At 41.0% G+C, this 21,972-nt stretch overlaps 1 protein-coding gene across 4 annotated transcripts; it reads right to left on the bottom strand.

Annotated features, from left to right (window-relative positions):
• Window positions 1-913: 913 nt before the first annotated feature.
• On the bottom strand, window positions 914-17,581 carry kdm2ba (lysine (K)-specific demethylase 2Ba). Of its 4 annotated transcripts, XM_047382306.1 has the most exons (11): window positions 17,424-17,523; window positions 14,932-14,969; window positions 13,603-13,827; window positions 13,252-13,395; window positions 11,770-11,856; window positions 11,114-11,401; window positions 8,682-9,493; window positions 4,430-4,593; window positions 4,153-4,314; window positions 3,604-3,822; window positions 914-2,073 (listed from the first exon to the last, which is right to left on the bottom strand). In XM_047382306.1, exons 3-11 carry the CDS (start codon window positions 13,795-13,797, stop codon window positions 1,892-1,894), a joined length of 2,253 nt encoding a protein of 750 aa, XP_047238262.1. In that variant the 5' UTR covers window positions 13,798-13,827; window positions 14,932-14,969; window positions 17,424-17,523; the 3' UTR covers window positions 914-1,891. The 4 variants fall into 4 exon arrangements, with proteins under 4 accessions (XP_047238262.1, XP_047238261.1, XP_047238260.1 ...); XM_047382305.1 differs by lacking the exon at window positions 14,932-14,969 and having other exon boundaries at window positions 11,114-11,392; window positions 17,424-17,581; XM_047382304.1 differs by lacking the exon at window positions 14,932-14,969 and having other exon boundaries at window positions 13,603-13,824; window positions 17,424-17,581.
• Window positions 17,582-21,972: the final 4,391 nt, after the last annotated feature.

The raw sequence follows: 21,972 nt of genomic DNA, 5'->3' as shown, positions 1-21,972 counted from the left end.
CTGACTCCAGCTGCTGTCCACTCTTTGTAGATCTCCCCCACATTTTTGACTGGGTTTTGTTTCACAATCCTCTCCAGGGTGTGGTTATCTCTATTGTATGCTTTTTTTCTACCACATATTTTCCTTCCCTTCGCCTCTCTATTAATGTGCTTGGACACAGAGCTCTGTGAGCATCCAGCCTCTTTAGCAATCACCTTTTGTGTCTTGCCCTCCTTCTGCAAGGTGTCAATGGTCGTCTTTTGAACAACTGTCAAGTCAGCAGTCTTCCCCATGATTGTGTCGCCTACAGAACTGGACTGAGAGACCATTTAAAGACCTTTGCAGGTGTTTTGAGTTAATTAGCTGATTAGTGGCACCAGGTGTCTTCAATATTGTATCTAATTTTCTGAGATACTGAATTTGGGGTTTTCAATAGTTGTCAGTTATAATCATAAAAATTAAAAGAAATAAACATTTCAGTCTGTGTGTAATGAATATTCAAGTTTCACTTTTTGATTGGAGTTACTGAAATAAATCAATTTTTTCATGATATTCTAATTTTATGACCAGCACCTGTATGCCTTTGTGACTCTTCCAGCCTCCATCTCTGTTGCGACCTGCTGATGACGCTGTTGTCTTGGTCTCATGATGTCAAAATGTGAAGAGCATGATGAGAGAAGGGATTGAACCAGGAAACGTATAGGTCAAAAACTGAAAGATTGAACAGTTGGACATGTGCATTCAAAAGTTTAGAGGTCACATTAAGTTCACCTGTAAAGGTTAAACGTCATTTTCAGTTCATCCTGAAATTTCACCCAAAATACCCCTATAACGTTTGTGAGTAGTGTCTATACAGGACAGAAAAGCTCGAGACCGGTGTTTAAGCCATTCATCAAGCAGTCAAAAAAAAAAATAGCAAAAACAAAAGTCTCACTGACAGTACAAATTTAGTTATTTTAATGCAAATGAGCACTTCTTTGTTGATTTACATGTATAAACATAATCACATTCACCTGAGGCGATAAATTTACAGCACGACACCCAAAAATACAACACCTACTGTATGAAGTATATTTTCAAATGTATGCAAATACTTGCAGAGGTCATAATTAGTTGCCTATCTATTTGTGTGAGGTTGCCTGCTTTCAAGTCATTGTTAGATTTGCTGTAACTGACTTTTGGACACCAAAACACACAAACTGGGCGGCTGAGGCAAGCTCCAGCCACCCTGATAAATTATTCACGCGCATCATTTGAACCAACCATTTAAGACACCTATGTCAAGTCACTGGAAAAAGAAACCAAAACAAATAAATACAAACTGTAATAAAAATATAAATCAATAAGTTAATATTGAAATATTATTGAAAACGTCCAAACCAACCCCTCTACAGTTAATGTTTGCGTAAAACATGAGGGTGTAACAAATTTATAAATTTATCGCTTTCACTGAAATTCACCAATTTCAAGTAGCTAATGGTAATTAAATCACAGCACATACATGTTTTCTTTTTCTTATCTGTATACTGAAGCGTCAATGTCAAACAGAGATTTTGGCACACAGGTAAAAAGGAAGGTAAGTTGTTTTGTTTAACATGACAAAAGAGCCTATGATATTCAGCTCCAGAAACAAAAAAACAAAAAAACTTTCAAATTTTCTTGTACAAAAATATGTTCTAAATGAAACAAAACCAATAAAATAACTAATACAACCACGTTTATGAAAGTAAAAATATAAAAAGAAATACATGCAATCTTTTTCCGTCCAGTGAATTTCACCTCGCGCAGAATTCCCTCCAGAAATTTCCCCTTTCGTTTTATTCCACGACAACAGTGATTCAGAGACTTATCACCGGACGTGAAGTTTAAGTGCAAAAACAGTCTGAAAAGGTTGGTTTTGTCCCGTTAAAAACTAGCTTATCTTCTGCAGCAGCTTGTCCTCTTTCAGTTTGAATGGGACGCTCACAGACATCTCTGCAATGAAGTGCTCGCAGGCCGTCTTGGTCACCTGCTTGCAGAAGCGAAGGTCGATCTGACAGATGCTGCCACAGCGCTTGAAATAGTTCAGTGAATGATCTGTGACTCTGTTACAAACTAGAAGAGAGGGGGAGAGAACAGCTTTCAGTTTTGCATTGATCAAGGGCATAAATCCAGGAGTTCCTGATAGATGTCTAGCGGTCGGGGTTTAAATACAAAGGCCTGCAAAGAAACAAACAGCTAAAACATGGATGGACAAAAAGATACAACTTTTAGAAAGTGAGACAGGAGATGGAGGTTTTCCTTCTTTTAATTTAACTAATCTCCAGACTTTTTCAGACATCCTGGATCATGGAGGATTTTAAGCCTTTCAAATGACATTGTTTTTCCTATTTTAAGTTTAAATGAAAATCCTGCAAATGCTAAAATGAGCAAAGCATTTAGCAATGCAGCAGTTTATCAGAGTCCTAAAAAAAAACAAAAAAACATCCACTATTCATTTATAATGTTGTTGCCTCTAAAGGCAAGTAAATCACTCCATTCATTTGAACTGTTACCATGCAGGCAGCCTGGTTTCAACTGCGTTTGAACATGAAGAGAATCTGATTATTTGTTCTCCGAAAAAACATCCGGGGTACAGAGCAGTTTCACAAATGTAGCAACTATTCAGATGAAGGGAGTACATCCCACCGCTTAATTGAATTGTTAGGCCTAATTGAAGCTCTTTTCAGCAGATTTTGATGTCCTGCTTTCAATGTCTGCCTGGAATTTGAAGTTTACTAAAATGTCTATTTTTGTTTTAATTTTGTGTTCATTACAAAGTTTCTACCTTTTGGCCACCTCAGAATAGGTAGCTCATACAGTAATGCAATTTTTCTATTTTTTAAAGATTCTCATTGGTAGCACTAGTGGACTTTATTATTTTTGTCATTTGAAAGTAGGCAGACAGGAAGTGGGGTGATACAGCACAGGTCAGTGTGGTCGGGACCTGAACCAGGGACATCTGCATCTAGGACTAAAAGCCTTCGTATATTGGTCGCAAGCTCTACCACAGCCCAGTAATCCTACTTTTTATCTAATAACCCCCCAGAGAAGCATACTTTTGTACGTTTTCAGCTTAAAAAAACAAATACTGCTGAAAAACCTGTTTGCAGAAAAGCCACAGTGCAGGCACCCGGGTTTGGGTTCCCTCTTTTCGGATCACATGAAACTGAAGAAAATGATTTTAATTTTGCAACTTCCTGCAAATAAAAGAGCTAAAATACGGCCGTCTTTCCACTGGTGGCTACTTTTAATCAGGGCGACTGTAGGAATTTATTTGACAGATTCTATGCTACTATAGCAGAGCAGAGCTGCCCTGAACCTGAAGAGTCTGATTACAGCTGCACCAGTTTTCTATGTTTGCTAAATGCTGCAAAGATTAAAGTGTTCAGATGTTCAGCATGTTGGATTTAATCTTTATTAAGTAAAAAAAACAAAAAAAACAATTCAAAGTTTCCTTTCAATCAGATATTTAGACTTTTTTTTTTACTCAGATGAAACATTATTCTGGTAACATTAAAATGGAGGTTAAATAACAGCTGATGGTGTATAAAAAAAAAAAAAATGAAACCATGCAGTCATCTGTATCAAAGCTGCAGGTCTCACCTGATAGGTTGATATCTGTGAGGGAGTCTCTGGTCGTAGTTCCTGCTGCAGTGAGCAGGTTCACAGACTGGTCGTTGATATGGTTGCAGTAACTCAGGTCTAGCTTGGACAGCAGAGGCATCTGTCGACTGATGAGACGCAAGGACGCGTCGGTGATGTCCAGCCCTGCCAGCCGCAGGTCCTCAACGTTCCGCAGCTTGCAGCGATTATCCAGCTGACCTGTTGGCGCAGCATTTATTACTTTACGTTGGATGCTAAGAGGAGAACAGCAGTGAGAAATGTAATCAAGATACATTTAAGCCTAGTTTAAAAGAAAGCTTACTTCTGCTTAAAACTAAAACCTCCATTAATCACATTTCAAACAAATGTAGCACCTTAGATTCAGTTAACTTAGTGTGCAATTACTTTTAACCTTCTCCTCATTCAAAGTAAGTACACCCAGAACTTTCTATAATCACTATTGCCAACCCTGCCTATTGAGTTGGGACAATTTTAATTGACACTTTTCTGAATTTTAACCAGAGTCGCCGCGTTGTTCTAAAGTCTTGCCTGGTCTATTGTCAGTGGGCGGTGAGAGGAGGTCCCTCATCTGTGCATCTTTGAGTCCCTCCACCCACTGGACATCCAGAGTGCGCAGCAGGGGGCAGCTGGAGGTGCACAGTGCAGAGACAGCAGCCCAGGAACAACCCGACAGCTTTAACACTCGCAGACCTGAAAGTTATAGCCGCATTGTCCATCACTGATGCACAACAATCAAGTCAACCAAGAAATAAAATAAAAACACCTTTACTTCTCTACATCATGAGAATAAGTCATATCCAAGTACCTGGTAATCTATTAATGAGCCAGCTCAACTGTTTTTTGGAGATGTTGGTCCAGCTGAGGTCCAAGGAGACTGGCTGCCTGCGGATGATCCCACTCAGCATAAGCGGGGTGATGGAGGTGCAGCGATTCAGATCTATGTTTGTCCAAAGTCTCTTGTCGCAACACCTGATTACAGGAAAAGTAAAGAAATAAAAATCAGCCTCAGACATTCAGAAATCAAAGATTACAACCTGTACAGTGCTTACTGAGCATAAATACATGTAACATGTTGGTAAATGGCCTGTACTTGTATAGCGTTTTATCAAGTCCCCAGAGACCCCAAAGCGCTTCACAATACATTCAGTCATACATCCATTCATACACAGTCACACACTGACAGGTGTGAGCTATATTGTAGCCACAGCTGCCCTGGGGAAGACTGACAGAGGTGAGACTGCCATACACAGCCGCCACCGAGCCCTCTGACCACCATCAGCAGGCAAGGCGGGTGAAGTGTCGTGGCCAAGGACACAATGACTGAGACAGACATGGCGGGGGGTCGAACCGGCAACCCACAGGTTACGCCCAGGAGGTCAATTTACCTCTTAATCTCAAAAGCTCAAATAATACTTCAACTACAACCCCAAATCCCTGATGAGTTGAAAAGGAGACGCCGTGGATGCAGAGCAGGAACTAAGAGAAGAGAGAGAAGGAGGAAGTTCAAACCATCTCTTCCATCGATTATGATGGGCAATGTGAAATCGTTGGGAAACAAGTTGGATGAACTTCAAGCCCTACAAAGGACCCAGCCAGAGTACCGGGCATGCAGTATCATGTGTTTTACTGAGACATGGCTGCAGGATCATATCCCCGACTCCAGCGTCTTTGCCGGGCTTTTTAACCATACGAGCAGACAGAGATTTAAAGAGGAGCGGCAAATGTAAAGGAGGTGGACTGGCAGTATTTGTGAACAACAGATGGTGTAATCCAGGACATGTTACTGTGAAGTGTCATCTCTGCAGTCCAGATATTGAACTGTTGGCAGTAAGTTTTCGTCCATATTATTTACCCAGAGAGTTCACCAGTGTTATTTTGGCAACAGTTTACATTCCACCTTCCGCTGTTGCCGACGCTGCATGTGATCCCATCAGCTCAGTTGTTGCTAAGCTACAGACACAAAACCCCAATGCTTTTGTGGCAATTTCTGGTGATTTTAACCATGCTTCAGTCTCTGCTACACTTCCAACGTTTCAACAATTTGTCAGCTGCTCTACCAGATAAAACAAAACATTGGATTTATTTTATGCAAATGTCAAGGACTCATACATCTCTACAGCACAACCTCCTCTAGGCAAATCAGATCACAATCTTGTTTTTCTCTGCGCGAAATATAAGCCCCTTGTTCAGAGGCAACCTGTAATAAAGAGGACTGTGAGAAAATGGTCACAGGAAGCTGAAGAAGCTCTGCAAGGTTGCTTTGAGGCTACAGACTGGGACGCACTGTGCCAGCCACATGGAGAGGACATCAATGCCATGAATGAGTGTGTAACCGACTATATAAACGTCTGTGTGGATAACATCATCCCCACCAGAACCGTGAGATGCTTCCCCAGTAACAAACCTTGGATCACCAGTGACCTGAAGGACCTGCTTAACAAGAAAAAAAGAGCCTTCAGAGAGGGAGACAGAGAATTATTGAGGATTATACAGAAGCAACTTAAAGTCAAGATAAGAGACAGCAAGGAGGTGTACAAGAAGAAGCTGGAGAGCAAGCGCCAGCAAAACAATATCAGAGATGTGTGGACAGGGATGAAGAAGATCACCGGCTTCAAGCAGAAGGAAGATCAGACCGATGGACGTCTGGACAGAGCCAATGAACTGAACACATTCTTCAATAGGTTCAGTTCAGAAACAAGCTTCGCATCCTCCTCTCCTGCTCACAGCCAAACAGACATTCCATCTTCCTTTGACCCACAGCTGTCCAGTAACACCTCACATTTTTTATCTTCAACCTCAGCCATGGACCCTTCTGCTTCTACATGTTTGCCATCAACCATATCAGAAGATGCTGATGCTTCCTTTGCTTCCCCCTTCCACCAGTGTGCCTCAAGAAGTCAGGTGAAGAGACAACTGGAGAGACTGAATAGGAATAAGGCTGCAGGTCCAGATCATGTCAGCCCTAGAGTCCTGAAGGCCTGTGCAGAGCAGCTCTGTGGGATTCTGCAGCACCTCTTCAACCTTAGCCTGGCCCAGAAGAAGGTTCCGGTGTTGTGGAAGACCTCCTGTCTTATTCCGGTACCAAAGAAAACTCACCCATTAGTCCTCAATGACTATAGACCTGTTGCCCTGACATCTCACATCATGAAGGTCCTAGAGAGACTCCTGTTGGCCCACCTGAGTAAGCAAACAATAAACTATCAGGACCCCCTTCAGTTTGCTTATCGCTATGGAGTTGGAGTTGAAGATGCCATCATACACCTGCTTCAACAAACCCACTGTCATCTGGACAAAGCCAGCAGCACTGTGAGGATCATGTTCTTTGATTTCTCCAGTGCATTTAATACAATCCAACCTGATTTGCTTTGTCAGAAACTCCAGAAGACTCAGGTGGAGGCCTCAACAATCTCCTGGATCAAAGACTACCTGACAAACAGACCACAGTTTGTGAGACTGAAGGGTTGTGAGTCTAACCAGGTAGTCAGCAGCACAGGAGCACCACAGGGGACTGTACTCTCACCATTCCTCTTCACTCTGTACACCTCAGACTTCCAGTACAAGACAGACTCCTGTCATCTGCAGAAATACTCGGATGATTCTGCAGTCGTGGGGTGGATCAGAGATGGTCAAGAAGCTGAGTACAGGAAGGTGGTGGACCGCTTTGTGGCATGGTGTGGAAACAATCATCTCATTTTGAACGTGACTAAAACAAAGGAGATGATTGTAGATTTTAAGAGAAACAGGAATAAGTCAAAAACTATTTCCATCATGGGAGAAGAAGTGGAGGTGGTGGAGGAGTATAAATACCTCGGTGTTCACCTGGACAACAGACTAGAGTGGAGATGCAACTGTGAAGCCATCTACAAGAAGGGACAGAGCAGACTGTACTTCTTGAGGAAGCTTAGATCCTTCGGTGTTTGCAGCAAGATGCTGCATATCTTCTATAAGTCTGTTGTGGAAAGTGTGATCTCCTCTGCCATCATCTACTGGGGAAGCAGCATCAGAGCCAGGGACTTAAAAAAGCTCAACAAGCTGATAAAGAAGGCTGGCTCTGTTCTGGGGACTCCTCTGGAACCTCTGGAGATCATTGTGGAAAGAAGGATTCTTCATAAAATGAAGAACATTATGGAGAACCCTGAGCATCCTCTTCATCAGACTGTCCTACAACAACTGAGTGTCTTCAGTCAGAGGCTTCTTCAGATCTGCTGTAAGACAGAGCGCTACAGGAGATCCTTCTTGCCCATAGACATCAGCATCTACAACGGCTCTTTGGGGAAACCTTCATAATATGAGCTATAACAACATTTAATTTCTCTTTGGGATTAATAAAGTATTTTTGAATTGAATTGAAGTGAATTGAATTAACCTTTACGTACTTTTGCTGTTTTGCCATCTGGATGGTGCCATCTGCTGCAGAATATTTTGTACCCACCTCAGAGACATTTCATAAGCGCATAATGGACATTTATACCCAGCATGCAATACATCATGGTTTTCTTCGACTTGTCCAAATCTTCACATTTACAATAAAAACCACTAAATTTCAACTTTCAAATAAATGGAAAATGTTTTAACATTATTTTACTATACCTCTACATCACCCATAGTGCACCACTGTTGTTCTATACATAAGCAAGTACAAGTGCAATGCCTGATAAATATGGCAAATGGGAAGGATCTGAGGACAAAACTGTTTTCAGGTAGTGGTGCTAGGAAGGGACAAATTATGGTATAAGTGACCTGGAGTCAATAATTGGCCAGTGATGAAAAATTAATAATAAAAGTTATATTTAAAAACAGTTAAAAGTTTAAAAAGATGCTTTGATGCATAGATGAGGATAATCTTGCACTCCTATCAAGTAAACAGCATTTTTTCCTTTTCGTGTTCAGTTCCGTTACTTTTCAAACCTGAATCGAAACCAATGAGTTTTGTTTGGGTTTTAGCCTTTTGAATAAAACCCAGAATCAGCAGATTAAACCTAAAAACCTGAAATCAGCTTGAGCTAGTTGAAGCTTGATCTGTGTGTCAGCGTTTTGTTTGCATAGTGTGCATTTACCATCGGTTCCACGTCTTGCAGATTCTCATGCAGACACACAGCTCCTGGTGAGAGAGATAGCCAAATATCTTCATCCAGACCTCGCGCTGCAGGATGTGTGCTTTCCCGTCTTTCAGGGGCAGTCTGTCAGGGGGCGGGCTGATCGGAGGCGGTCGAATTACGTGCCGTTCCATTTGGACACACTTGGGCGGGGAGCGCGGGGGAACTGGCCGTGTAGTCGGGGTGCTCCGGTTGAAGCCCAGAGGAGTGATCTGACTTGGGTAAAAGTGGCGCAGGTCCCAGGTGTTCCCGTTCATCTCTTTGGTCCTAAGGTGAGACCTCTGGTCGCCAAGTTCATTACCATTGCGGAACAGCTTCTTTGGTTCCTCGTTCTCCGTCTCTGGTTCCACCTTTAGTGGTTGCCTGTTCTCATTGGCCAGGCAGTCCTCAGTCTTCTGGATTTCCTGGTTCAGTGCTTTGCTGAGTTCTCGGCTCAGCTCTCTGTTGGGCAAACGCCTCTTACGGCGAGCCTTTGGACGGGGCCCTTTTTCCTGCGTCTCACTTCCGCCCTCGCTGCTGGGGCCGGCCTGCGGAGAGCTGCAGAGAGAGTGGTCGCTGTCTCCAAGTGGTGTTTTAATGGAAGAATTCAAAGAGTCGTTCCTTGAGTCCCTATAATCCCCTTCCTCTTCAGGCTCTCCAAAGCGACCTTTCCTGTCCACGCCACTCCGGAAATGAGACTCTCTTCCTCCTTCCTCATCTTCATCATCTTCCTCCTCCTTTTCTGTCTTGACTTGGGAAAGAAGTTTAGAAAAATATGGGTCATCCGACTTCTCCTGCAGAAGAGAGATTTAGCAAGAATGACTTAGTCACTTGGTTATGCCAAACTCTTTGTTTACACAATAATACTGTCATGCATGAGAAATCATACCCGCTGGACTTGAACATTTTGCTCCATTACCTCAAATTTTCTCATCTTTTCCTGGGATTTTATGTGAAAGACCAACATAAAGTAGTGCACAGTTATGAAGGGGGAAGGAAAATGCTATACGCTTTTCAAATATGTTCAAAAGATTAAAAACAAATCTGCAATGTGTGGTATGCATTTGTATTTGGCTCTCCTGAACAAATACTTTATAAGAGTACCTTTTGCTGCTGTCACAGCTGCTAGTCTTTGGATCTCTCTACCAGCGTGGCACATCTAAACACTGACATTTTTACCCATGCTCCTTTGAAGAATTGTTCAACCTCAGTCAGATAACTTTGTCTTGCTACAGTTTATCAACTGAACTGAGATCTGGACTTTGACTGGGCCATTCTAATATGAATATTCTTTAATGCAAGTCCTTCAGTTGTGGATCTGACCGCATGTGTAAGCTTGTTGTTCTGCTGGGAGGTGAATCTCCACTCCAGTCTCGAGTCTTTTGCAGCTTCTAACAGGTATTGTTCTGCATTTACCTAAATTTATCCTCCCATCAACTGTTCCCAGCTCCCTATCCCTAATGAACAGAAGCATCCCGTACCATGGTGGTGGATACAAGGTGATGTGCACTGTTTGTTTTTCCCCAAGAGGACCACAAAGTTCACTTTTTAACCTTTTAACAGAGCACTCTCTTCCACATGTTTGCTATGTCCCCTACATGGCTTGCGGCAAACTGCAGGCAGAATGTCTTGAACCTAACAGTTGCCATTATGACAGATTTTCCCACCTGAGTTCTGGGTCGCTGCACCTGCTCCAGAGATACCTTTTGGATGCTTCTCTGATAAACCCTTACTTTATCCGACTAGTCAGTTCAGGTGGATGACGATGTCTTGGTAGGTTTTCGGGTACTCTTTCCCATTGTTGTTCTAAAACCTAATGTTCTCCACCAAACCTCCGAGACCTTCACAGAACAGCTGGATTTATATGGAGATTAAAATACACACATCTGGACTCTTTACCCATTAGAGGACTTCTGAAAGTAGTTGGATGCCCTGAATTTTCTTAAGCAAAAAAAAAACCCAAATACTTTCAAATTCTATTTTTATTTTTTTTAAATCATACATCGTTTTTCTTCCCCTTTTTTGGTCAGTCACATCATTTCCAAACCAAACATGTTGAGGTCTGTGCTTTTAATGTGACAAGTGCAGAAAATATGAAGGAAACTTCCAATAGGGACATTATTGTTGAATCCAGCAATTTGTCCCTCACTTATCTTTATAGGTTTTTAGCTTTAAGAGTCACACTCAGTGAAATATATGTCAAGTGTGGGCATACAGGATGGTGAAAGTCCAATTGAATAGGAAAATATATTATTGGCATGCAGAGTATGGATCCATGGCACTTGAAATAAAAATGCCCAAGAAAATGCCGCATTCGAGGAGTCATTACAGATGTGATATTGTGTAATTCGCTGTGTTGTGCAGCTGTAGTGGAAAAGCTAAAGGCACTGCAAGTCACTGGCAGTTATACCAACCTTCTTCCTCACACAGAGTTCCTCTTCCTCATCATCATCGAAAAGCTTCCTCTTCTTCCTCAGCTTGTCCTCGGGTCTGGGCCTTGGCAGGCTGCTGGGGGAAAGCAGTGGCGGCTGTCGATGGAGAGCCTCCTCGGTTCTGTACCTGGGTGTCTCATCTCGCTCTGGCTTCCTCTTCGTCGCAGAAGAAAGGTCCCCCTCTTCCTTCGCAGGCTTCTGTTCCCTCAGCAAAGAGCCGGGGAGGTTGGAGGCGTACTTGAACCCGGGGCCCCTTTTTTGCTTCAATACCAAAGGGGACAAAAACAGGGGAGACGACTTTATACCTTTAGCCTATTGTGACTAGAAGATCTGATTTAGAGATCTAAGTGGGTTTAAGGTTTGGTAAAACTTTAGATTGTCAGGGGTTTCCTGCTTCTGCCCGACACAGTCATGTGAAGGACTTTCATAAACAGCAGCATAAACAGGAAGTGGCCAGCAGATCATCACCATCACTTAATAAGAAAACGCATATACTGAAAGTATCTGTGAAAGAGGAAGCAATTAAAACAGCAACAGCTCTTCTCTATATCAGTGAGGTAACTTCACAAAACATTATCAAAACTTTGCAAGATAAAGACTCAGTGTGAAGCCTTTGACTTGTGCATGACTATACTCACTTTTCCACTTTTGCCAGCGTGGTTGCATTTGGGACATTCCCAACAGTTAGGCAGTTCATCGTTCACCACTCCGGAGGCGTCGCTCACCTGCCAGAAGAACGGGGAAAAAGGAGTAGGATTTCAACCAAGACAAGCCTTAACAGAGTCCTCCATGTAGCGAGTTGAATGTGGACAATTTAAGTGAAAGTGACTGTTGCTTGTCAAGCCGGTCATTGCAGTTCAACCTGAATTATAAAAAATAAAAACAGGGAAGTAATGACCGTTTAATTTCTCTGCTTGGCTGTAATCCACAACCCTCAGTCAAGTTGTTTTCTTTTTTTGCAAGAAAGAATGCATTGAATTACTTTGTGTAAAATAATAATTAATGTGGTAGTGTCTTTTTACAGCATAAAAGCAAACGAGTCAAAACAAACTGAACCCAAAACAAGTCGAATAGCAGAAATGGGTATTTAACTTAATCACAACACCATCTAGTTTACTTTTTACTGAATCAAGGAGTGAGGCCTGGATATTAAACAGCCTGTTCTAAACACACGATGCTTTAACCCAAACCACACCACTGTAGCTCTAGCTGTAAGTGTTGCGACGTCCTGCTGGAAGGCGAGTCCCAGTCTCCAGATTTGTGCAACTTAAACAGGTTTTCATCCACAATTGTCCACAAATGTGCTCCATTCATCTTCCCATCAATGCTGACCAGCTTCCCTGTTACTGCCTCAGCATGATGCTGCCACCACCCTGTATCCAGGAGGTGAAGACATGTTCAAACTGATATGCAGTGTATGTTTTTAACCACACAAACTTTCTAGGCCTCATCTTTCTAGCACACACCTCCCGCCGCTACTGGCAAACTGTAAACAGGAATTTTTGTTTCTGTTTCCAAGAAATAGTCTGGCAACAGGACAGGTTGTCCATCCAGATCTCCACAACATCTAGTTGTATGAAGAGGAAGTGGCTTTTGAATGCCAAGAGGAACTTACTCTTCAAGTATAGAGTGCAAGCACACAGGCGTTTTTATTAAAGCGTTTAGTTAACTGTGGTCATTTAATACACAAAACAGAACAGCTGCCATTCTGGTTCTTTGTTGTTGTCAGCTAAAGAAGCAGCACAGCCTTAAAAATGGGTCTGATCATACATGGTTCTGACTTGACAAACAGGGTTCTTGTTCCTTGGAAGTCTACTTCCAAACAATTTCACTTTGAGTCTTTTTTACACAGCTTAAACACTGCAAGTCAACCCCTAAAAACATAACTGTCAGGCTAAAGCTAACCTCAGAACCATAGAAGTAAGAGTGGCGGGTTACATAAAAAAAAAAAAACAACAACAATTTCCTCATCAAATTTACTCCAGATTCCAGATTAAGGGGCTGAGTCAAGCCTTTAATGTCATAATGGCGTGGCATTCCTGGGATATTGCTCTAATGAAATGGGTCACCACTGAACGGTGCGGCTAAGGCGGCGTTGTTTCCGCTCCTGCTCTGCATACCTTCAGGCAGTTCGGGTGGACAATCTCATTGCAGATGGAGCACTCCATTAGCATGAAGTTAAACTTCTCTTCTTCATCCTCAAGCGTGTCCTCCTTCCCCGCTTCTTTACACACGACACACACAGCTGTGTGGGGCAGGACAGGCTGCAGGGATCAAGACAAACAAGAGAAGCAGGATTTAACCGTGCTCGAAAATCAAGATGCGTTTACTCCCTCAGGAGAGAAACAGATGACAGAGAACAGGCTAAATCATACCTCAGTCCAATTACTCCAGAAACAAACAAGTCATGCTGTATTTTGCTAGCTTGTGAATGGCTAACACGTTCTCCAATCCTGTCAATACTGACTCACCGCAATGCACTGCCTCATGATGCAGGACTGCTTCATGCGCCCTGGCCCTCCAAACTTCTTCATGTCCTTACAAAAGTGACACTCTCCACATTCTGTGCGGAGACACGCTTCACACTTCCGACAGCGCGTCCTCCTGCGTCTGGCTCCCGACGCGCTGCGGTTGGACGGCAGCTTGACGGCCGACGTTGTCCCCATCTTTGGCTTTGGCCGGTTAACTGCTCGCTGCTGGAAGACAAACAGTTACAGTGGGTAATTAAACTATTAAAACACAGGTCAAGAGTTGATAAAAGATTTCCTATGTTCAAACAACAACGTTGTCCTTTGAGAAATGCTCAGAAGTAAAATGCTGAGTGTGCATATATTATTGGGACCTGCTGATGTTGGACAGGCACGTGATTTATTGATTCCTCTCTTGTTTCTTTTAGCTCGACAGGATGTTTTGTCTTCTGCTTCTGAACAAATATAAACCAAAGGTATGACCTGTATCTGCACGTCAAAGGAATTGGACTTTTTCCCTATTCATTAAATGCATCAAAGCTAGACAGTGTGCTCTATCATCAACTTCTTTAAATGGGGTTTAGATGGAAACACGTGTTTTGATGGATACACCGAGATGCTATAATCTCAGTGAGGTCAATTTCTGACTTTTTAAAAACATTTTAAGACATTGTGATGTAAATGTAAGACTTACATTTACAACAGAAAGAAAGTATGAACATTTTTTAAACTGAATTTAAACAAAGCAAGCTTTAGATGTGTTTTCATTGTTAAAGAAGGAGGAAAGCATGCTAACACAGAGAATCATACAGGAAACCGAATGCCAACATATTTACAGCTGGAATCTGCATCATGCTCCCAGTTAACTGAATGAAGTGAATCAGTTGTTCCTCGTTTCCATGGTATAACTATGAAACTCAACAAAAATAAGAAGGCATCTCAGTCCCTTTCATCTTCGCAGGAGATGTTACCTTGGCAACAGTTCGCCTTGCTGGTGGAAAATGTTTAAATATGGGAGTGTGACAGATGGATAAAAATAAGCTCACTGGAGGTGGTTATGATTTCCTTTGAGGCTGTGAATGTCTTTCTGATTTATTCTTATAGTGTTACTTTTAACAGGTGCACAGCCCCCACACTGCTGACTTACTACTGCTGGTTGCTCTTCAAACACTCATCAGCCAACTTCTTTGTTATACTTCAGCAAACAAACAGGTAGATTTTGTTACTGCTAAAATAAAATGCTTGTGCACAGCAGACAGGTATAACAGGTAATGTGCAACAGGAAGACAACAGGGCAATCTGGGTTAACAACAATTATGACTAAAGCTTTACCTAGAATGAAAGGTGAAACCTGTCCTGGATGACTCCAACTGAAAACATTTAAAGTAAATCATTAATAGTAACATGACTAATCTCCTCCCCATAATCCTTTAGATTCCAGAGTTTCTTCAAATTCTTTCAGACTAAATTCCAGACTTTTCCAGAGCGCTCTGTAATTTCAAAGAGAACACATAAAGGTATTAAACGCAAACGTCCACTGTGAGTTTATGGTAGATATTTCATCAGTGGCTGGGCTTTAAATATGGATGTGGAAAAATACAAGGAGACAAAAGGAAGGAAAGAGGGAAGGACAGATGACTGACTAACAGAAGGAATGATTTAATAAAGCACAGGAACCGTGTGCTTTGGTTAGAAAGTTCTTCCTTTCGCTCTGATAGCTTCGCCTCAACTCTTGCTAGCAAATTATTTCGACAAAACACACTCGAGCTGATGAATCCAGCTCCTGTGAAAAAGTGGGAGGGAAACACTGGAGGATGAGGAGCTGCTCCAGGGATGGTTGTGACTGTCAACATCCCTTCAAACTGTTTCAGCTGAGCCACCACCTCCTCTGCCTGATATCTGTGATCACAACTGTTTACCGCTTTTATACAAGGATTATTGGTGTTTTTTCAACATAGCCATGCAGTGCCATTTCCTCCCTGCTAACTTCCATCCCATACAGTGGAAGAAACCATTTCATTCCAGTGTTTATAATCAATATGCAACCACCCATTTCATTGTTTACACGAAAAACAAATCTTGAAAATGCTCACATTTCATGTATATTTATTATATATTATTCCCTGAAGGATTTGAACATCCATTTAGTTTTGGTTGTGATCCTCATTTGTGCAAGTTAACTCTTTAAAACATAAGAATGTAGTTGGTTTTAGATCGTCTGTGGGAGAAGAAGTGGGCACAAGCATGTTTAGAATGAAATGTGTACCGATTAAGAGCATGTGAAACCGCAGTAAGATCCCATGTCTATGTGGACAAACCTGCAATACTGCCATAGAAAGAGAGCCAGGACGCAATACTTAACATCATAATGTATCTGACTCGTTCTCATCTGTTTTATGTCTACACCTGATACAGATCTAAGTGACTAAGACGCTGGTGTTTCATGAGAGGCGGGGTAAACTTAATACGAAATTGAAAGGGAAGAGTAAAGGAAAATGGGGGTTAATCGCTCACATCCTAATATCATAATTGCAATATCGAATGACATAACAATTTTGCTGTTTCCTAGCATCACGTGTCCCTAGTTTTAACGGTAAATGGAAACAAATGTGAGACAAGATCACCGATATTCTTGAACAGTCCACCTTCGCTTTCAATAGAACAAAAACAAAGTTGTGACTAGAAAAAAAAAAAAAAAGAAGAGTGAACACATTTGCTGAAGATGACCCCTAAAGCAACCTCTGCATCAGCTGATCTGTGCTGACTGTAACTCTGCAGTAATATGACAGGAATTTGGATAAAAACACAGCTTACTATGCGGAGCACAGTCGTCTGACTCAGCTTCGGTCTGGACTTTAGTAGGAGAAGGTCACAAAGCTCATCATCTGCTGAAGTAAGGCCTCATAACAACAAGTGAGTGCTGTTGTCGACGACCACGTGTCAAGAGTGGAAAGACTTGAAAATATCATCTTTGATTAACTGATAATGGAACTTTGTTGCGGGTGCAAATATTGTGCAAGCACTGTGATGTGGATCTTACATCAGCACTTTTAATGTTCCTCATGAACTGCACCAAGCATGTTCCTGCACTCTGTTTCCCTTTGCCTCAAAACGAGTCAACTGTTAAGATCAGCACAACCGGACCCCCAGTTTGGGGAGTAGTGGTCCACTAAGCACCAGAAGTAAAGCCACTTCATTGTTCCCTCGCCCCATCCCCCTCCCCGGTCCCTGCTTCAACAACATTTCGCCTAAAGCCTTCTTAAAGGCGCAGAGTGGTGGGACAAGTTTTTGGAAGAGTGAGGAAATGAATCAAAAGAAAGAAAGCATCTTCAACGTGGCAGGTTGCTGTTCAGGAGGAAATAAGAGCTTAGAAAAGGCTTAAGATGAACGACCTTAAAGCAGAACTAGCGGCCGGTGGAGGTTCCTGCTCACAGGAAATGATATAAATCATGATTGGACCGAAGCTGCGCCGTATTAATGGGCAGCTCAAAATGGGTCAGTTGTAGCTAACATAAAAAAAAAACACACAAAAAAAAAACGGGAGAACACGGTGTGTCTTGGACAGTTAGTGTATAACACCTAATAAACATGTTTATATGTTTATAGAACATTTAGCTTTATGTCCAGTATTACAGGTGAGTATTTTTTTTTTACAGCACACCTTTTTAATGTTTGACTGAACCTGACTCAAAAACACAGAGGAGCGAGGTTATCGTTAACCTTAAGCAACACAAAACCCTAACCGCCATTCTTTCTCCCGCCGTTTCGTTACATTTTACAAGGACACTAACACGTTCAATATGACGAAGAGTAGCGGCTAGTACCTGCTCGGACTCTGACTCATATTCTTCATCGTCTCCGCTCATTGACAAGGCCATGACGCTCCTCTCATCGTATGTGAACCGCAGAAGGAAACTAACATGGCTGAACGAGCCTCCAACTCAGCTCAGCTCATCCCCCTCCCACACAGCAACACGGTCCAGCAGCTGCCAAACTATGCTCACCGCGTTGCCTTCAGACGCCACAGGAAATACCAGCTTCCTGGTCGCTTAAAGGGATAGCTCTGAATTTTCTAAGTGAGGTTAACGTAAAAGTGTATAAGAAGTTCATATCTGACCTGCAGTAGAAAATGCTCGAATGATAATATTAATATTAATAATAATAATAAGATGTACAAATAAAAGGAGAAACAGCCATGAGATATACTGATCAAGTGAACATGGGGGCCACCATGACGGTTTAATATGCTTCTGCTGACAAATGCAGTGGTTCATGTTCATTTACTACCTTGTATGTTGAACGTTATATGTAGGTTACTGATATAGATCAAGTGACTATGACCAGAATGCCAAAGCTTCATAAGAGAGGTTAGGTTATCTTGATGACATAAAAGAAAGAGAAAGTTTAATAAAAATGTGGGTTCTTTTAAATCCCAATTGCAATATTGAAATACAGTATTTCAATTTCGTGTTTACCTATCATCATGTGGCCCTAGCGGCATAAGGGTTAATGGAAACAAATGTGGGGGAAAAAAGAAAAGGTGACTGACATTTTTGAATAGCCCACTTCACCTTGAAGCTTCAGTTCAAATAACACAAGAAAAACAAACACGTTCCATAAAAGTTGCGACTAGAAATACAAAACCTGAACACATTTGCTGAAGATGACCCATGAAGCAACCGTGGGGTCTTTCTTTTAATATAAATCGAGATAAAAGTTAATTTTAAGAAGGTCAACATCGGATGCAAGAATCAGTTTTGAAACATTTATCATATACTTTCAACCTTTTAAAAAAAGCATGTAAAAATTTTGCACTGTGCCTTTAAACACAGAGTCCAGGATAAAACATTTATGGGTGAAAGGAGACCACAATGAGCAAGTACAGCACTAACCATAAATGTGTGTAAATTTAGTAAAGGAATTTATAATATAATCAGCGCATCAACTTTAATACAGAACGCTTAGAAACGGCACGTAACGTGAATGCAGCATGGTTGTTCCAGGAAGTAAAGAGAGTCAGACACAAGAGAACGCTCTGTAACAAATTTCCGCCTTTGTTTATCTGACCAAATATTTTAACCTTCACAATTTTACTAAAAGACTCTTGGCCTTTTTGAAACGTAACATTTAAAGATCGTTTGGAAGCATATCCCCCATCTTTGTTTAGTTATATTATTTTCTTAAACTGAGCGATAATTTTTTTAAATCTTTTAGTTTAACCAAAGTTGCTGATAGGGCTGATGAGAAATGCAAGAGATTGTTCAACTAGAAGGAGAATCAATCTTTTTATACATAAAAAATAACTATTTTTGTTTTGCACTTTCTGTGAACATTGAAGCATAAAGTTAACCCAGAGGAGAAAAAAACTGTTATAATTATATTATTCCTCTGTAATGTTCCTCACTGGCAGCCCTGCCAGAAGAGAGACCATAGTAACAGCTGGGATGAAGTCCCCTAAAACCTTTTCCTCCTCACTTGAATTTTTAAAAAGCATTAACACATTTGATAATGATGAATAAATCTTAGACTGACAATAACTGTTTGTCTCATTGAACAATGCTGTGCTCCTATTTGGTTGATACCTATAAATAAATGTATTTTTCTTCTTCTCACAACGTCTCCATGAACTTTATGAATTTCTGCCATCAGGTAAAAAGTACCACCACATCAGAAGCAGAACTGCTACACAGCTTTCTCAAGCTGTTAACATTCTGAATTCTGTAATAACATTATTGCATTTGTTTTATCTGGTGTGTGTTTTTGTCTAGTTGTGTTTTATTATCTTTTTATTTAACAGTAATATGTATTAGATCACAGATACATTAAGTTTTTTGTTTATGCTATATAGAATGAAATGAAAATAAATAGATTTGGTTAGCTTTGATGTGTGCAATCACTTACAAATACATTTATAATCAGGTATTCAAGTACAATGAAGCTTCCTGTGAGTACAGCAACAGTACAACCAGGTTGGTACCAGTGGCTCACTCAGTATTTATCTATATTATATAAATATAATGACAATTGACTATTGTGCAGGGAAGTGAAATGTTGGGCTTCAGAAAGCTTTTCTCTGGCACCACCCAGTGTTTAAGATTGCATTATACACTCTTCCTCAATATTAGGAGGTGCCTCTGATTTTGTTTTTGCTTCTACATGTTCATAAATAACCTTTAATGAGCACAACTTCTCAGCTTCTCATGCACTTCGATGCACAACTAATCCCCTGCGGTACCAATCAGTGGGGGTGCTGCACAGAATTAGTTGTGCATTCAAAATGAATACTTTTGTTCTTAAAGATTTTTATGAACATACACTACAAGTCATTTGTGCACAGTAGTGGGACGCAGTATCCTGAAACATATGTTATACATTCAAACACCTGTATATTTAACACAGAACCGTATACTCACCAGCCACTTATAATGCAAGTATACCTACTAGTACCAAGTTGGTACTTTAATTCTTTGTGCCAAAGATTGAACTAAGGTTCTTACACAACCCCACAGACATTTAGGTCCATATTGGCATGATATCATCACAGTTAATGCAGATTTGTCAACTATACAACTATGATGAGAATCTTCTGCTCCACCCATCCCAAGGTGCTCTAGATGTGGTGACTGTTGAGTCCATCGCAATACAGTTTACTCATTGTTTCTGTCAACAAATCAATTTGAGATGTTTTGAGCTTAGTGACATGGTGCATTAACGTGATGGAACCAGCCATCAGAAGATCGGTACACTGAGGTCATACAGGAAAGGACATGGCCAGTGGAAATACTCAGGCTGTAGTGGTTAAACAATGCTCAGCTGGTAGTAAGGGGCCCAGAGTGTGCGGAAAATATATCTCCCACAGCATTACTTTGCCACCACCAGCCTAAACCAGTGATACAAGACAGACATACATTGGTAATAACAAGCAGTTATTTGAGCTGCTGTTGCCCTCGCATAATCTCCATCCAGTACGTCCATCTGACCTCTGAAATCAACAAGGCATTTTCTCCAACACAACTGCTGCTCACAGGATATTTCCTCTTTTTCGGACCATTATTCCTAAACCACGGAGATAATTGTGTGTGAGAATCCCAGCAGATCAGCAGTTTCTGAAATACTCAGATGAGCCTGTCTGGCACAAACAATCATGCAACATTCAAGCTTACCTAAGTCACCTTTCTTTCCTATTATAATGCATCGTTTGAAGGCAGCAAGTTGTCGTTCCATATCTGGATACTAATTGCATTGAGCTGCTGCCATGTCATCGGTTGACTGGTTAAGGTACATCTAAAAAAATTAGAATACAATGAAAAAAAAAAAAAAACATATATATATATATATATACATATATATTCATTACACATAGAGTGAAATACTTCAGGATTTTGTTTCTTGTAATTTTGATGAGTATGACTCACAGATAATGAAACCCCAAAATTCAGTGCCTCAGAAAATTAAAATATTATGAAAAAGAAGATATTACTGTCCAGAAGACAGTAATTGAGACCCTCCACAAGGAAAGTAAGCCACAAAAGGTCCTTGCTGAAGAAGTGGGTTGTTCACAGCGTGCTAAATCTAAGCATATTCACAGAAAGTTGAGTGGAAGGAAAAAGTGTGTTAGGAAAGGGTTCACCAGGGATGACAGCAGCATATTGTTAGACAAAATCCATTCAAAAATTTGGGGAGCTTCACAAGGAGTGGACTGAGGCTGGAGTCACTGCATTAAGAAAATAAACCAGGACTGTAGCTCAGTGGTCCAAAGTCATTTTTACAAATTAAAGTTTGAAATTCATTTGGAAATGAAGGTCCCAGGGTCTGGAGGAAGAGTGGAGATGCCCAGAATCCACGTTGCTTGAAGTTCAGATTGAAGTTTCCACAGTCTGTGATGATTTGGGTGCCATGTCATCTGCTGGTGTTGGACCACTGTGTTTTCTGAAGTATACTGTCAATGCAGTTGTCTACCAGAAAACTTTAGAGCTCTTGATTCTTCTTTCTGCTAACAGGCTCTATGAGATGCTGACTTTCCAGCAGGGCTTGGCACCTGCCGCCACCACCAACAAAACATTGAGTGCATAAAAATGAACATACTTTTCAGAAGCCTAGAACTTCTGTTTAAAATAAAGTTTTTTATTGATCTTATCAAATACCTAATTTTTAAACACTTAATTTTGGGTTTTCAATATCTGTAAAACATAATCATCAAAAACTACAAAAAATAAAGGCTTGAAATATTTCACACTGAATCTATATAATATATGAATTTCATTTTCTGAAACGAGTGACAAAAAATATTAAACTTTTTCAGGATATTTGTACCTGTATATTTCCTCAGGCATACATTTCTTCTTAGAGTTAAAACAGTTGTGGCTTACTGAA

Source organism: Girardinichthys multiradiatus, chromosome 12, assembly GCF_021462225.1.
Source record: "Girardinichthys multiradiatus isolate DD_20200921_A chromosome 12, DD_fGirMul_XY1, whole genome shotgun sequence".
Lineage (NCBI taxonomy): Eukaryota > Metazoa > Chordata > Actinopteri > Cyprinodontiformes > Goodeidae > Girardinichthys > Girardinichthys multiradiatus.
The sequence above is the reverse complement of the archived record's forward strand: the minus strand, read 5'-3'. Positions and strand labels throughout refer to the sequence as shown.

Bases quoted from the DNA above. Each gene is read 5' to 3' on its own strand.
- kdm2ba (XM_047382303.1), bottom strand. From the start codon at position 17,477: ATGGCCTTGTCAATGAGCGGAGACGATGAAGAATATGAGTCAGAGTCC. The intron at 11,402-11,769 runs GTGAGTATAGTC...TTGTCCCCTTTG, and splicing joins ACGCTGGCAAAAGTGGAAAA to GTATTGAAGCAAAAAAGGGG. The intron at 9,494-11,113 runs GTTGGTATAACT...TCTCTTCTGCAG, and splicing joins AACTCTGTGTGAGGAAGAAG to GAGAAGTCGGATGACCCATA.